This window comes from Pygocentrus nattereri, chromosome 5 (assembly GCF_015220715.1).
Source record: "Pygocentrus nattereri isolate fPygNat1 chromosome 5, fPygNat1.pri, whole genome shotgun sequence".
NCBI classification, from domain to species: domain Eukaryota; kingdom Metazoa; phylum Chordata; class Actinopteri; order Characiformes; family Serrasalmidae; genus Pygocentrus; species Pygocentrus nattereri.
The window spans coordinates 21,439,364-21,454,423 of NC_051215.1; the positions used below are offsets into that span (position 1 = coordinate 21,439,364).

At 42.0% G+C, this 15,060-nt stretch overlaps 1 protein-coding gene across 2 annotated transcripts in view; it reads right to left on the minus strand.

Moving 5' to 3' along the window:
- Nucleotides 1-3,442: 3,442 nt before the first annotated feature.
- anapc1 (anaphase promoting complex subunit 1) overlaps nucleotides 3,443-15,060 on the minus strand; it is a 122,171-nt gene continuing 110,553 nt past the window's right edge. For both annotated transcript variants that reach the window (XM_037538864.1, XM_037538863.1), the window contains exons 42-48: nucleotides 13,916-13,983; nucleotides 13,660-13,798; nucleotides 11,752-11,838; nucleotides 11,363-11,458; nucleotides 6,622-6,826; nucleotides 6,026-6,160; nucleotides 3,443-3,790 (exon numbers count right to left, since the gene is read on the minus strand). In XM_037538864.1, the coding sequence (XP_037394761.1) occupies nucleotides 3,666-3,790; nucleotides 6,026-6,160; nucleotides 6,622-6,826; nucleotides 11,363-11,458; nucleotides 11,752-11,838; nucleotides 13,660-13,798; nucleotides 13,916-13,983 (855 nt within the window). In that variant the 3' untranslated portion in view covers nucleotides 3,443-3,665. The remainder of the gene's footprint in view (nucleotides 3,791-6,025; nucleotides 6,161-6,621; nucleotides 6,827-11,362; nucleotides 11,459-11,751; nucleotides 11,839-13,659; nucleotides 13,799-13,915; nucleotides 13,984-15,060) is intronic.

Consider the following 15,060-nt stretch of genomic DNA (forward strand, 5'->3'; position numbering starts at 1 on the left):
TGTTTTTACTTATTTTCTCTAAGAAAATCAACCAAACACAGAATCTGACCAGGGGGTGCTGAAACCTGTCCATATTTATTGGGTCTGCTTCAAATGTTTGTGTTGTTTATGTACCAAAGAGGGAAAACGAAAATCATAATGCATTTTTTACATGACCACTTCACCACCTCTCTTCATCCCTGAGAACTAAACAGACTGTACCTTTAAGACTGATGTATGTAAATGAGCTTTGCTCTGATTGGCTGCATTGTGCCTGTATTGGGTGGAACTAAACTAAGCTGAATTGGTTTGTGTGTGTGACATCACAAAAACAAGTCAAAATGTCCATCTACAGACTGGCAAGTGAATGGGTCACTAACAACGTTCACACATTATATCAAACTAATATATATAAGGAGAATTTTGTTTTTCCGTGTTTTTCCATGACATGGGCCCTTTAAGGATTAAAGAGCCTTTTTACACTCAGTCTTTTTGTATTGTGCACAAAACTTTGTGCTCTGCAGGCAGGTCTCAGTTCTGGGAGGTGCTATGAGTGGAAGAACAGGGGGCGAATCTCATTTTTGGCTGTTTTTGCTAAACTTGGGTTGGAACTGTGAGTCGTGAGAAAATGTGAGGAGCAGGGTGTGTATGGGAGTTCTCTCTGAGCTTGTCTTCACATGCCAAAGGCTGAAATGAGAGCAGTGAAAAGCAGCTGCCACTCAGTCCACACAAACACCCCCCCACCCCCCCTTACAGAAAGTGCCGCTTGTACGAACTGTCATTCACAGGGCTTCCCAAGTGTAGGAAACACGAAACGTGGGAAAGAATCACTCACAAGCTGCTGACGTCTTGGCATGAAAGTTGCACAACCATCATTGCTCACATTCTTTCAGCCGCCTCACTTTATCCCCTCCTTTCCTGCATCACTAACAACTGCAACAACGGTCAAAAACACCTCCACGCTCTGCCGAGGAAAACAGGAATCTGTGTAAAGTGTTGCAAAAGCATCAGTTTTCATGAAATTATGAAAATATGTTCAAAGACCCATCTTGACAAAGACCTCATAGCTCTGAAGTGTGGCCCAGAAACGTTGTTCAAAAGAAGGAAGGGGCTTTGTGTTTTTCTTCTAAAGATGAAAGGCTGTAGGTTAATCTCTGTTCTAGTAATGAGCTCAAAGCTGAACATCAACCAGACAGCATGAGCATCTGGTACTGAGATATTAAAGGGCCTATATCCTGCATTTTTACTGTTTTACTTTGACATTTGTGTGGTTTTATGTACCAAAACATATATGCAGTATGAAACCATACAACCAGCACTGCTCCCAGTAGAACCCCCTCCACCCCCCAGTAGACCTCACACACCTACAGAACGTACTGTGAGTTTATCACCTTTTCCTGTGTGCATAATCAACACTCCATATGCAATAAATTGTAAAAATATCTCTATAGTGTGAATATTTGTTAGCTTTCCATTTATAACTGTTTATATTGTAACTCGTCCCATGTGTGATATAAACCAAAACTCCATGTGAATTTCAGGCAAAATATTTTTTAACATAAAAATAAATTATGTAACTGTGCCTTTAAGACAGATATATGTAAATGAGCTCTGTTCTGATTGGCTGCCCTGTACTGTTTCATTCAAAAAGCAGTCCAGGCTGAAACACTTCAGTGAGAGCAGGCGAGGCTAAACTGCTGAATAGGCCGAATAGGTGGATGAATGTAAATCTTAATTTTTGTGACATCACGAACACTTCGGCTGTTTTTGCAGCTTAGCTTCATGTATGGACTGAATGGATGGTGAGAAAGATACACTTTGTTCATACAGCATTAACAGCGTTAACAAGTTCCTATTTCCTTCATTCTTCCATTATATGGGCGCTTTAAACAATCCTTTCACACCACGTTTGGTTGCATGGTTCGACCTCTAAGCCTCTGGGGAGAGAATTTGGTGCTTGTTTGCTCGTTTAATGAAGTCCAGAGGAAGCCAGACAGTAATTAGGCTCTCAGACACATTCCACATCTCTCCGCTCTGAGCTCCACAAGATGGGAGCAACATTCGCCACGTCTGATAAAGTTTTAGGTGAAGGGTCTCAAACTCAGATTACCTGGACACCACTAGCCAGGTGGTCTTCCCCAAGGAGGGAGGTTAAAAATGTCACGTATTGTTTAAAAGAATGAATTTTAGCCACACATCTTTTTGTTTGGCCTGATGTTGTGAACTAAAACATGGGACAATAGACCCATCACACCGTCTTCTCCAACCACAGGGTTCTTTGAGTGTTCATACACTCACTAAAGTGCATCTCAGTTTATTAGCAATTTTGGGTGCCCGTTAAACACTACTATTACTGCTACTACAAATCATTATTATTATTTTTTATTTAACAGTAAATTATACAGGACTCTTATTATGATAGCATTATTGTTCTGCTGAAGTGACTAAAGTTATTGTGAGCGGAGTTTGAGATGTTATATCTGCGTTTAGGTGGATTCGTTTAATAAATCCATTCATTTCTTAATTGCTCTGCTCTGAATCTCCTGCTGAGTCCTGAATGAACCCACGCAGGCAGGTTTAACTGACTATCACTCTAAATTAGAATAACAGCTGAGTCAGTTGTAGCTGAATTACAGTCATGCGTTCATGCTGTGTCCGGTTTGAGTTTGAATGGTTCCTCTTGTGTCCAGCGCTCTGTGTCTGCTTTAACACTGTGATTGTCACTCTGAGCTGATTTTATAGAGCTTATGTTGGGGGAACAGACACAGCGTCTGCTGGGTGAAGCTGATCCACCCATCAGATGGAAATATTTAGCTGGAGAAAAATGAAGAAAAAAAAAAAAAAATTGCATGCCTGTTAAGGATAGAGGTAGATACAAGACCCACTCAAGCAGGCCAGGTACAGTGGTGCCAGGTCAGACCTCCACCCGCAAAGTTAGCCCCCTCAAAACACACAGGAAGCACTGCAGGAGCAGGTTATGTACACAGCCTACATACTTCCAGCAGTTGTGTGGTTTAGCTCATGACAATTCAAAGAGGCCTGTAATTTGATGAAAAAGCAAATATAGCCCAAAGGTTCTCTCCTTTCATTTACACAAACACCAAAGCGCTTCAGCTTTACTTGAAGTGTAACAGGCTTTCTGTTGTGTCTCTCTCGTGAAAACGGCTTTTGGCTTGAACACAACTTTCACTTCAACTCAAGAGTGAAGTGAGACTGCAGCCCCAAGGCCAGAAGGCTGTATTCAAAGCACACTGTGGTGACGCTTTTTTTAAACAGAGAAATGTGGCTATTCAAATAGTGTGGAATGCGAGCGGGTGTGTGGCGATGTGTTTCCGGCCTGTGGAATGTTTTTCATTTGCGCAGGAATGCTCATGTGAGGCTTGTTTTGCTGAGCAACGGGTAAATGATGGAAAAAGAAAGCACCAGGGAACCATCACAAACTCCATTCAACTAGACAGCCAGATGTGCTTTAAAAGAAGCATCACTTCAAACCAAATTTATTGACACTATCGCCACGAGTACAAACCTAGATACAAATTATTTACATGGGGTGGTCAACCTAATAATTATGCCAGGGCCCCAGAAACACATTCTGCTCTGGGACGTTTCTGAGAGATGGATCTTCCAGAAAGGACACTCCCAAAGTGGTCTCTGTGGTAGAAGAGGTGTGGCATGGCCTGCTGGGGTCAAAAGGGCAGCCCAGATCCAAAGACGCCAGCGTGTAGGAGCAGAGGACTCAGACGCAGCAGGGCTCGCACAGGAACACCCAACTGACTGAACTTCAGCAGCAGCTCAGGGAAAGAGGAGCTCTCTGGAAGAGAGAACAACTGGGTCAACAAATGATGGCTAGACATACTCAGAGTTGCCAGTTTATTAGGTACCCTGTATCTTCACTCATTGGCCATTTAACCTCATACACCCACCATACAGGAGCTCAGTTGAGAATGGTCTGGCTGCAGACATGCACTCTCAGCCTGACATGCACCACCAGCCTAGCCAGTAGTCTGCCACCAGATTGTTTTTGTCAATTTAATGAAGAAAACCAGCAAAACACGTACTGCAACAAAAGTTACAGTGAACACATATTAGCATCGCCATAGTGATAACAAGGCAATTAAATATGGAAACTTTCAAAATAAAACCACAACCATAAGGCACGAATGTCAGTTTTATTATCAGAAAAAAAAGGCTGCTGAAACTCATGAAAGCCAGGCTGAAGACGATTAGAAAGGGTTATTAGAAACTGTAATATCGATTAAAATAGAAGTAATTAAGGATTCTAGGAGGTGGTGGCAAAGTAAGTCTAAGTTGTACCGATTATTTTCCCAGTTTTGTCAATGTTGTCAACCTCCTAGAAACAACGTTGGACAACATTGTCATAACTTTCTGAGAATTTACATTTTAATATTGTGATATTAAATTAATATTGTAGAAAATCACCAAGCACCGAAACGGGATGTTGTTACGTCACTTTGTTTGTAGGGCATTAGGAATAAAACCTGATGGTTTTGCTTCCTAACGGGAATTGGCTTGATAATTGCTGTTAGAGGCCATTAGAAAACAGCCAAATGTATGTGGAATCAGCCCTAGAAGACCTGATTAAACGATCAGAAACATTTACACTGTGATATCACGAAAACACAGCATACCAATAGTGACTACTGAAAACCACCAGGAACCAACAGACACTTTTAATGGCTTCTATGAATTGTTTTCAACAAGGAACATGTTTTCTAGCCATGTTATGGACGACAAACGGATTAAGTGATGATGTCGCTAAGCCGCAGCAGCCAAAACTTCCCAAGCCGTAGGGCTGCTTCTTCATGTGACATCACTGGGGCAGAGAGTGCATGTCTGAAAGCACATGTCTGCAGTCAGACTCTACTGAGGCTCAGTTACTGACTGCAGCCCAAGTGTTGCTGCAGAGCTTATTAGTCACCTCTACCTGGTCCACCAATAGACCAATGACCTGATATGATTCAGATGGCAGTTCATTCTCAGCACTGCAATGATACAAATACTGTATTCTAATCGGCAGATTTATCATTTAGATTGTGGCCAATTTGTGTTGCAGTTTTATGAGATAAACTTGTGCATTGTGCTAAAACATCAGTTACCTCTTTCTTTCAAAAAGAGGTTTGATTTATGTTACTTAAATATGTAAATAAAATGTAAGTTGGGCTCATTAAAGGCCCAGTGGTCAGACTTGTGCATGCCAGTTTATTTTCACAAGCAAAATTACATTAATTCCAATGCATTACGCTGCAATGACACTCACATTTACATTTATGGCACTTATACAGAGTCAGGTAGAAACTGATCATTTTATAAAGCCAAAAAGTTAGCATTCAGACTTCAAGGGGCAAATAAATTTGGTGTGTCAGTTGGGAAGATGAGTGTTTTACAATAGCTTTGCACATGGCCAAACAGATGATTTTAGGATGGGAACTATTCATTTTTTAAGACTTAATAAATGACCATTAATAAACTCATTTTAAACCATTCTTAATTCTTTAGTAAGGGTAGTTTTATTGTACCTAACTAATTGGTAGGTGTGCTTGATCAAACCAAATCAAGCTTTACTGGTCTCACACAGCCACAAACAGTATAACATGCAGTGGAACATTTATACGGCTGTCCGTTGCCCATATAGAGAAGAACAAAAAATAAAATATATAAAAACATAATGAGATAATAAAAGTATTTGTGTATGTACAGGACATGTGTGTGCATATCTGTGCAAAGTAGTATAAGTTAGTAGAATGAAAGGGGTTAAAACATTTATAAATACTAATAATTATAGCGCGTGTTGGTATGTGTACCTAATAAACCGGCAAGTCAAACATGAGAGATCAGACAACCAGCACCAGCTCTTTTAGGAGACATCACTGCAGCCTGATTAAAATGAGCAACTACTACTGTCACGCCAACAACTTTTTGCCCTCTCTCTGGGGTCTGAATCCTCCAGAAACCACCAGCCTACCTACATTAACTGCTTACTATTTTAGACGAATTTGCTCACAAATCCACAAATGAGGCATATTACCATCAAGCTCTGTGTTTGCCATCTTCCTGAAGCTGGGAATGGAGTGGTAGACCAGGAAGCAGGCCAGCATGCTGGTGTCTGCATCCTCGTTCGTGGGCTGGCCACTGACGTACGCCTGCAGAGCTCGGCTGTTGTCTGTGCATGAAGGTTGGGGAAACAGGCAAAGCAGAGCGTTCTCAGAATTCATAAAAGCCTTGCAGTCATTCATAACAGCTCGTCAGTCCAGGGCAACGTGCGTATTTGCCGAAGCTCTTACACATGCAAAGAAGTGTAAACCAACATTATCACTTCTTTGCATGTGTAAGCACAGTTGCATGAGGGCTTAACACAGAATTTCAGGCCTACACCTTGCATTTTTAATTTATCTATGACATTATTATAAAGACTTTCCGACTCCATTAATAATCTGATACTCCAGGTGGTTTCTGTAAAGAAAGAGGAAATAGGACGTCCACTAATCTAAAAACTGACTGCAAACCACTGAACAGGTGCTATAAAGGGATGCCAAAGGCTGAAATAAGTCGACTCAAAATATGCCTTTGAAACCATTTGCTGAAGTACAGGCCACACCTGCATTAACCATTTGGCTTTCTCACCGAAGAGCCAGCGATCGAGGGCCCGGTCAGCCGAGCTTTTCATCACGGGCAGAAACTCTGAGCTGAGCAGGAGGCCGCGGCTCTGCCTGCGCGTGTCCCGCAGTCTTTGCTGCAGTACGCCACTCTCGCAGAGCTCCAACACCAGCTTCATCTGCCACAGACAGAAAGTCTCGCTCAGCTCGCCCCGCTCCAGAGCCTTCACCGCCTAAAAGAGCACACAGACATGTAAAGCACTGCGCCGCGCTGTGAAAAACCCACTGTGCTGTGAAATCACACTTCTTTTATTTAATTTCCAGTTTCTTTTCTCAGATCTGAAGCGAAAGGGAAGCTCGATTTGTGCTGTTTATCTGATGGGGCAGTTTTGGTGGTCTACCAAGGAGTCCCATTTTCTCTGTAGTGCATCACTTTTTGAAACTCCAGTAATCTCCTCAGTAAAATCTCCTCAAAAACTAACAATTAGGTCATGTGGTTGTCCTGCTGAAGGTCCACTTCCTTTCTGCAGACTGCTGGATGCAGTGTTCGAGTAGTTTTGGGTTCTCAAGATGACATAAAAGTGGAAGAACAAAGTATCTACCAACTTACTTGACATACCAGTAAACTTATGGTAAGTCAGAGCTGCAGGTTAACATACTGAGATTACAATATAACCAGAAACAGCAAAGGATTAACCTACTTATTTCATTCTGAGCAAACCAACAACCTCATTACAGAGTTTAAAGGGGAACAGCACCAATTTCTCGCAGAGTGGTGGCGATGGGAACCAGATGTCCACCTCTAAAGTCCCCCTCACTGAAAGATCCTACATGAAATGGTTATGAATTCACTGCCTGATGACTGAGACCCCGTTTTATGGTAGTTTTGAGAAGGTTTTGACCTATTAATTCAGGAATGTAGGTTCATTGGTTGTTTTTCACAGTGCAAATCACCAGACTACTATACAGTTCTATTTCTATGAGCCTAACAAATTGAGACCTACACAAGATTATTATGGTGTTGTGGATTACTGGAATGACTGCTGGTCTAACTGTACTGTGCTGATATAAATTAGTGCAATTTACGCAATTTGCTTCCATTTAATTTCATTAGAATTCATTCATAATTCATTCATTCTCTACAATGCCGCATTTCACACCAGACCACTCTGAACGACTGTTTACATCTCAATCATTAATCATTAAATTCAAATTGGCATACCAATCAAAAAGAAGCATTAAGTAAGGTTTATTTTTATTATTCTCATTGTGGTACACATAGATGTAAAGCATGTCCGCTTAATGTTTTTCTACTTTTTTGGTGGCAAATACGAGAGAAAAAGCACTTGAATCCTGAAATGATTCTGAATGATTTTGAATTTCTGAAATGTTTGTTTTCTCAAAACTCTTTTTAAATGCATTTTTTAATATTTTACTTATCATATATTTCAATTGCAATGTACTTCTATATGTGACGTTTTCTTATTGAGATTTTAATGTAATTTTAATGTCTGTAAAGCACTTTGAATGGCATTGTTTCAATTTAGAGTGATATTACTCTCATTTCACTTACAGCACAAGCTGCTGCTAATAATGGCAGACGAGCAATTAAACAACAGTGAAGACAAAAGTGTTTGATTTAGGCTTTCTTTGGCCAATCATCAGCGACCTGACTGGTTAAATTCAAATGGGCAAATCCATCCAAAAGGATCAGACATCAAATAAGGCTCATTTTTATTACTTTCATTGTGATGCACGTAGACATTAAATGTGTCCACTTCCTATTTCTCTATTTTCACGGTGGCAAATGTGAGAGAAAAAGAGAACTTATTTATCTGCAAAATTTTATAAACATCCACTTTCTTAATTTGGTGCACTTCAGCTGTTGCAGTGTCAAACCAACCACTTTTCAGTAGAATTCATTAGTACCTTGGAAGAGAAACCTGTGTTTTTTCTTTAGCGCAATTTTACTCAACCACATGCAACAAGAGTTTCAGACCCTGCCCCTCTAAGAACTCTCTAAGGATTCCTGTAATATGTGTGACAGTGCATGACTCAGCAGAGCGTCACAAAGGGCTGAATTGTGGAACTCACTTATATACTGAAAAAAAAGAGGAACCTCAATGCCACTTGCCAGCCAACTGACTGGTAACTGTAACACTCTACAGAAGCTCTTTCACAAGCATACAACTACAGCACCCTCCACCAAGCATGGGATTTCACAGCACAGTCACAAAAATAAAGGTTCCTAAATGCTTCTTTGCTTGGAGAGCTGGTTTTGGCTAATACTTTCAATTGGTTTTTAAAAGGGGAATCCCACCATGTTTTTAAAATGTCTGCATAATTCAGTGGTTGAGATGTAAACAGTCATTTAGAGTGGCTTGATGTGACAACTTGAAAAGACTTTCTAGAACAGAGCATTTCATACCAAACTACTCTGAATGACTGTTTACATCTCAACCATTTAATAATGTAAAATTTTTTTGAATTGGTGGTTCCCCTTTTATTTCTTACATTTATGAGACTGACTCTGATGTGACAGGAGAGATGTCAACTGCGTAAACAGGAAAAAATACAAAAAAATTATGTGAACGTACAGATGGGTGACAAAGACCAACATAGTGTCTAAGGCCCAATCCCATTTCAGCCCTCGCCCCTACCACTTAGCCTTACCACTCCGTTTTGCGTGTTCGCATCTAGGAGGTAGGGTGTCCCAGTTCTTGTTGAGATAGAGGGGTACTGCGAATTGTTAGGGCTACATGACCCTCCAAACGGAGGTTTTTCAGAGACTCAAACGGAGAGTTATGAGAAAAAAAGAAAAACCAACAAGATGGAGCACAAGAGACCAAAGACACCCACAAAGGTGAGAATTTTCTATATTAAAAAATTAATCATTATATTATCTTAGCTTAATGTTGTCTCAGCATGTTATATCTCGATAGTTAGCTAGATAAATATCCCGTTCCACCCTGAATGGTGTAGCTACTACATTCTGGCACCTTAGGCATCAGAACTGCTGCTCCATTTAAGGTGGAATGGGAAAATTCGAACGAGAAGCTGGAGAATATCTGACTTCAGCTTCATATCACTGAAGAATTAGGGGTGGGTGATAATAAATATTTGCCTCCCTCTTTGAAGGTATGTGATGCCCTAAATGTAACTAAAGCCCAGCAGTGAGGAGCTGAACTTTACCCTCTTCTGCCATCACTGCAGATGGGCAGGGTCGCCTACAGAGCAGCGCTAGCAGCTGTTAATGAAGTGATGCTCTTTTTATGTGAGGGTCCCATTTCAGAGGAGATTTCAACCACTACCCTGTCAGTCCCCAAGGGGTCAGGGTGACGCTCGTAAATGAGGGGTGTAAAAATAAGAACTGGGATTGGGCCTTAGTACGGTGCTGGGCCACCACAAACCACCAGAACAGCTTCAACAGTCCTTGGCATAAATACTACAAGTCTCAGGTACTCAACTGTACTGGAGGGATGGAACACTAATTTTCCAAGACATTCCCTCAGTTGGTACAAACTCACCCACTGGTGTTTTACTTATCAAACCATTCTGTGACACCCTCTTGCCCTGTGGATGAGGGCATTATTATTTGCAAGAGACCCCAGCATAACAGAACCACCAGACACCTTCACTGCAGTGGTCAAGCATTCAGGCCTGCATCATTGGTATCATTGTATGTGCACATGCACTCTCCCACTGTCCTCTCAAATTGTCATTCATCTTTGCAGCCTTACTACAATATCCCTCTCTACGTAGCTGTGGACAGACTGCTCTTGCTGACACAGACTGATCACATCCTGTATTGACAAGTCTCAGTTCTGTTTTTCCTGGCATATCACACTAAAGCACATATATCACATCACACCCTCCATCAATTACATTGGCTTCCTGTTCCCCAGTACGAAATCCTACTTCTCACTTTTAAAGCCTCGCCACACCTCATCTCTCTGTAGTGCTACACCCCCTCCTTGCACTCTCAGGCCCACCACAATCTCACCACAATTTCTAGTTCTGTTCACTGATAGTGATTCTGATACTGATTCTGTTTGCTTTCCCATAGTTTTAAATGCAGCGTCACTGGTCCTATTCAAACTCTAGCTGACTTAGCCTACCTATTTCATTCTGAACAAACCAAAGACCTCATTACAGAGTTTAAAGAGGAACAGCACCAATTTTTCAGTTAAAATATAAATAACAGTCATTCAGAGTTTCTAGAGATACACGCACAGTGGTGATAGGAACCAGACATCCATCTCTAAAAGCTCCCTCACAGAAATTTACTACATGGAATGGTTATGAACAGTCACGACTCGTCACTGATGCACAGCATGTCAGTCTTTCTAATAGTATCAGTTTTGTGGCTTCAGATCATTTTACTAGAGCAAAAGCAGACACGGATGCATTATCATCCCATCACAGATCGCTCTGTCTGATGGTGGTTTGGTCACCCTGCATGGTTTTGCTGTCTGGCAATCTTGCACTCTCATTACTCATATGATCACTGAATGTTTAAGTCCTTCTGTCATTTGCAAACATTAGTTTGAGTCAGTAATGTTGACAAATCATTGCAGCATCAATCGTCCTCTATATTTTTAGTGTAATACCAACTAAACAAAATCACGAGTAGATTATTTACACTGCAGTGCTCTTATGTTTTGGATGTTTTGCTATGTCGTGTGTGTTTTGTGACAAAATAAAACCAATCTGTGGGCAAAGTGTGCAAGGAAGTGGATCTGCACTGCTCAGCTGAGCTCACAACTAACCTGATCAATTGAAATATGGGTGGGCAGCATCTCCGGGTTCTCCTGGGTCACACATTCATATAGAATGGCTGAGAATAAGGCCACAGTCTCCTGTTTCTGTGGAATAAATGCCAGGGGCATAATAAAAGGAGAGAAAAAGAACAAGTACAATAAGGGAAAACCACCATAATAACAACAACTACTTCCTGACATCAGATACTCTGCTGGTGTATAAGGATGGGTAGTGTAAAAACAATTTCACTTAAAGCAAAAAAGAAAAACATTAAAAGGAAGTCTATTTATGGAAAAGACCACTGTTTGCTTCAACCACCATTCGCAACATGCTGTACTACCTAAAAATAGAGCCCTTTTCACATCCCAAATAAAAAGCAGCTACAGGTTCCACTCACATGTTTCATGTTCTCAGAAGCTTTGCAGAAGTACTCAGCAAAGGAAACCAAGGCAGCATCTGAGGTGAAGGTCGAGATCGCTTCAGGCTGTAGAGCAGAGAGAGAGAATAGAGAGACAGGTTTCTCCAAACTCCAGGTTTGAGTAAAGCTGTGTTGTGAAGCACTCAGCTGACAGAAAACAAAAACTCTTGAAATGGTGCAGACTCCATATTTACACTCCGGCTATTCAAAACTCGACTTCCAACTCAAAGATCTTCCCAGTGAAAGCTAATATTTGCTATTGAAGCCGCAATAAATAGTAGCCATGTTAACATGCAGCCTAATAATCTGTTAATAATCTGACTAATAGTTCAATTGGAATAGAATACGCCCATGTAAACACCTTAATCGGAATAGTCTAGTCTGATTGACGCCTTTGGGAATACAGTTTCTATCCGACTGAACAAGGTGGGTAATCCTGTAAACAATTTGTTAAATAGAAGAATACTATGCATGACAGCGCCTGTATCTGATTACATTCCCTACCGGAAAGTTTAAGTCCGTTCTGCATGTGCGTCACGTCATAGTGAAAGTTTATACCGTTCAACATGGTGGAGCAGAAACTGGTCTACAGAGGAGACCAGATCTCTGATCTTTCAAAGATGGCGGTGGGACGGACGTCCAGCTTATGTGTCTCAGAACACGACATCTTTCTCTTGGCCTTCTTTAATAAGGACCTGTGAAGGACGTTTGCCTGAGTCTGAGATCAGTTTAAAGCAATTGAAAACTGGGGCAGTCATGGGCTGGAGGTTAGGGAACGGGCCCTGTGACCAGAAGATTTTCATCAGATTGTTGAATAGAGTGAGAATATAAACACCTCAGTCTTAATCTGTAATCGGAATGTGTTCAATCGGACTGGCAAAAATCTTTGCATGCAAATACAGCCAGTGAGGAGTCTTAAGGCAGGCATACACTGTGTGACTTTAGCCCGTTTTTAAGCCGGATTTGGTCGGAGATGACTGAATTTCAGCAACTGGCCGTTGTTTGCCGTGCAGTGTGAGGGGGGGAAACAATGTCCAATTAACTGCCCAAACAATTTCCAACTAAGCACTAGGATGATCGAATGGATTTCTCACTTGTATCACAGTCTGAGCAGCCTCATGAACTGATTTTCGCACCCAAAACCTCACACAATCATCACAACCACCACTCCTACACGGAGGCAAAAAAGTCCACAATTGTGGTACCAATGTCCGAATATGCAGACTTTGCTCTGTTTGAGTTAAATTGTGAGGTATAAATAAATAGTGAATTTTTTTTGTCTTTGTAGAGCTGCCTGTAGACCACCTTCAGCTTTAGTGCACAGCTGCTGTAGCAGATTCTCAGTGGCTGTATCTCAAATGGCCCTTGCTTCCTATATAGTGCATAAGGTTCTGGTTCTAGGCTCTTCTACACCAAAATAGTGCCCTGTTTGTCCAGCATCAAACTGCACACAGCTGAATCCCAAAAGGCTATTCATTAGATATGTGATGCCCTGTAGGGGTGCAGGAGTCACTATTTTAACATGTGGTGCACTACATAGGAAGTAGGGAGATTCAGCCAATGTTTTTGTTTGGAACTCCGAGGCACAGTGTGTTGTTTTGAATTAAACAGTTTTATTGGAAATGGTCTGTAGACAGAGCGACTGTAGGGGCTGCGTTTCATGTGCAGTCTGAGCACCCATCACGTCATGTCAGTCGGTCCGAGTGTTTTTGTATAGTGTGAGTACATAAATCGCAGGATTTTGGCCGAACACAATGGGCGACTCAAACAGTGTGATTCACCAAAGAACAAGATTTCTAAAGTCACCCAGTGTATGCCCAGCTTTAGGGAAAGCCAGTCTGAGGGCTTTGGTTTGAGCAGTGATATTTACTGGCCACCCTAACTGACCTTGAAAGTGCGCACTTCCGGGTTTCTGTTGTTGACGGTAGGGGCCAGCAGACTTTTCCAGCCACGCGGATCGTCCTTATAGGGCAGCTGTCCTGCACGCAGCTTCACGTAGAGCACACCATCTCTGGAGAGGATGGACCTGGGACAAAAAGAAAAAAAAAAACCAAACAAACAAAAACACACAGAGGTCAGGTCATGTTGTGCCCAAACCTTAGAGGTCAAAAGCCTTATAGCAGAGCTCGCTGTTCAGACTTACTGCAGATGCTGAGTTCCTTTACTGAGATCAATGTTCAGCTCCCAGTATCTCGGACCTTTCACCTTAATCTGCGGGGACAATGGTTTTCAGAGGCGAGTTAAAAATAAACAAACTGTATTTGAAGAACAAACACACTGCAGAGCAACACTGTCATAGTTTTGACTTTCAAGTAGGGGTGGGTATATTTTGTTTTTCTGAGGTTCAACAAGTTAGAACAGACAGAAAAGCTTCAGTAGTGCTAGATTAAAAAAAAAAAAAAAGGCCATGAATGAATACAATGATTATTCAGTGTTTTACAAACTGCACTGCAACAAATCAAAGTATTCCTACATTTTTCTTTGAAGTCCACTTATGACATTTATGTAGGTTTATGTCCCGAAAACTGTAAAAATTTATTTTCACGCTATAATTTTCCAACCTCTGTTCCATCCATCCACCCATCCAGTATCTTCTGCTTCTCCGGGGTTCTGGTCGCGGGGGGCAGCATCCTAAGCAATGAGGCCCAGACCTCCCTTTCCCCAGCCACTTCCACTAGCTCTCCAAGGGGGATTCCGAGGCACTCCCAGTCCAGCTGGGCGATATAGTCACGCCAGCGTGTCCTGGGTCTTCCCCGGGGTCTCCTCCCAGGTGGACTTGCCTGTGACACCTCCCGAGGGAGGCGTCCAGGAGGCATCCTAACCAGATGCCCGAACCACCTCAGCTGGCTCCTCTCGACGTGAAGAAGCAGCGGCTCTACTCCGAGTTCCTCCCGGATGACCGAACTGCTCACCCTATCTCTAAGGGAGAGTCCAGACACCCTGCGAAGGAAACTCATTTCGGCCGCTTGTATTCACGATCTCATTCTTTTGGTCGTTACCCAAAGCTCATGACCATAGTTGAGGGTGGGAACGTAGATCGACTGGTAAATTGAGAGCCTTGCCTTATGGCTCACCTCTTTCTTTAACACAACAGACCGGTAAAGAGCCCGCATCACTGCTGACCCAGCACCAACCCGCTTGTCAATCTCCCGCTCCCTTTTACCATCACTTGTGAACAAGACCCCGAGATACTTAAACTCCTCCACATGAGGCAAGAGCTTATCCCCAACCCAAAGAAGGCTCTCCACCCTTTTCCGCCTGAGAACCATGGCTTCAGAATTGGAGGTA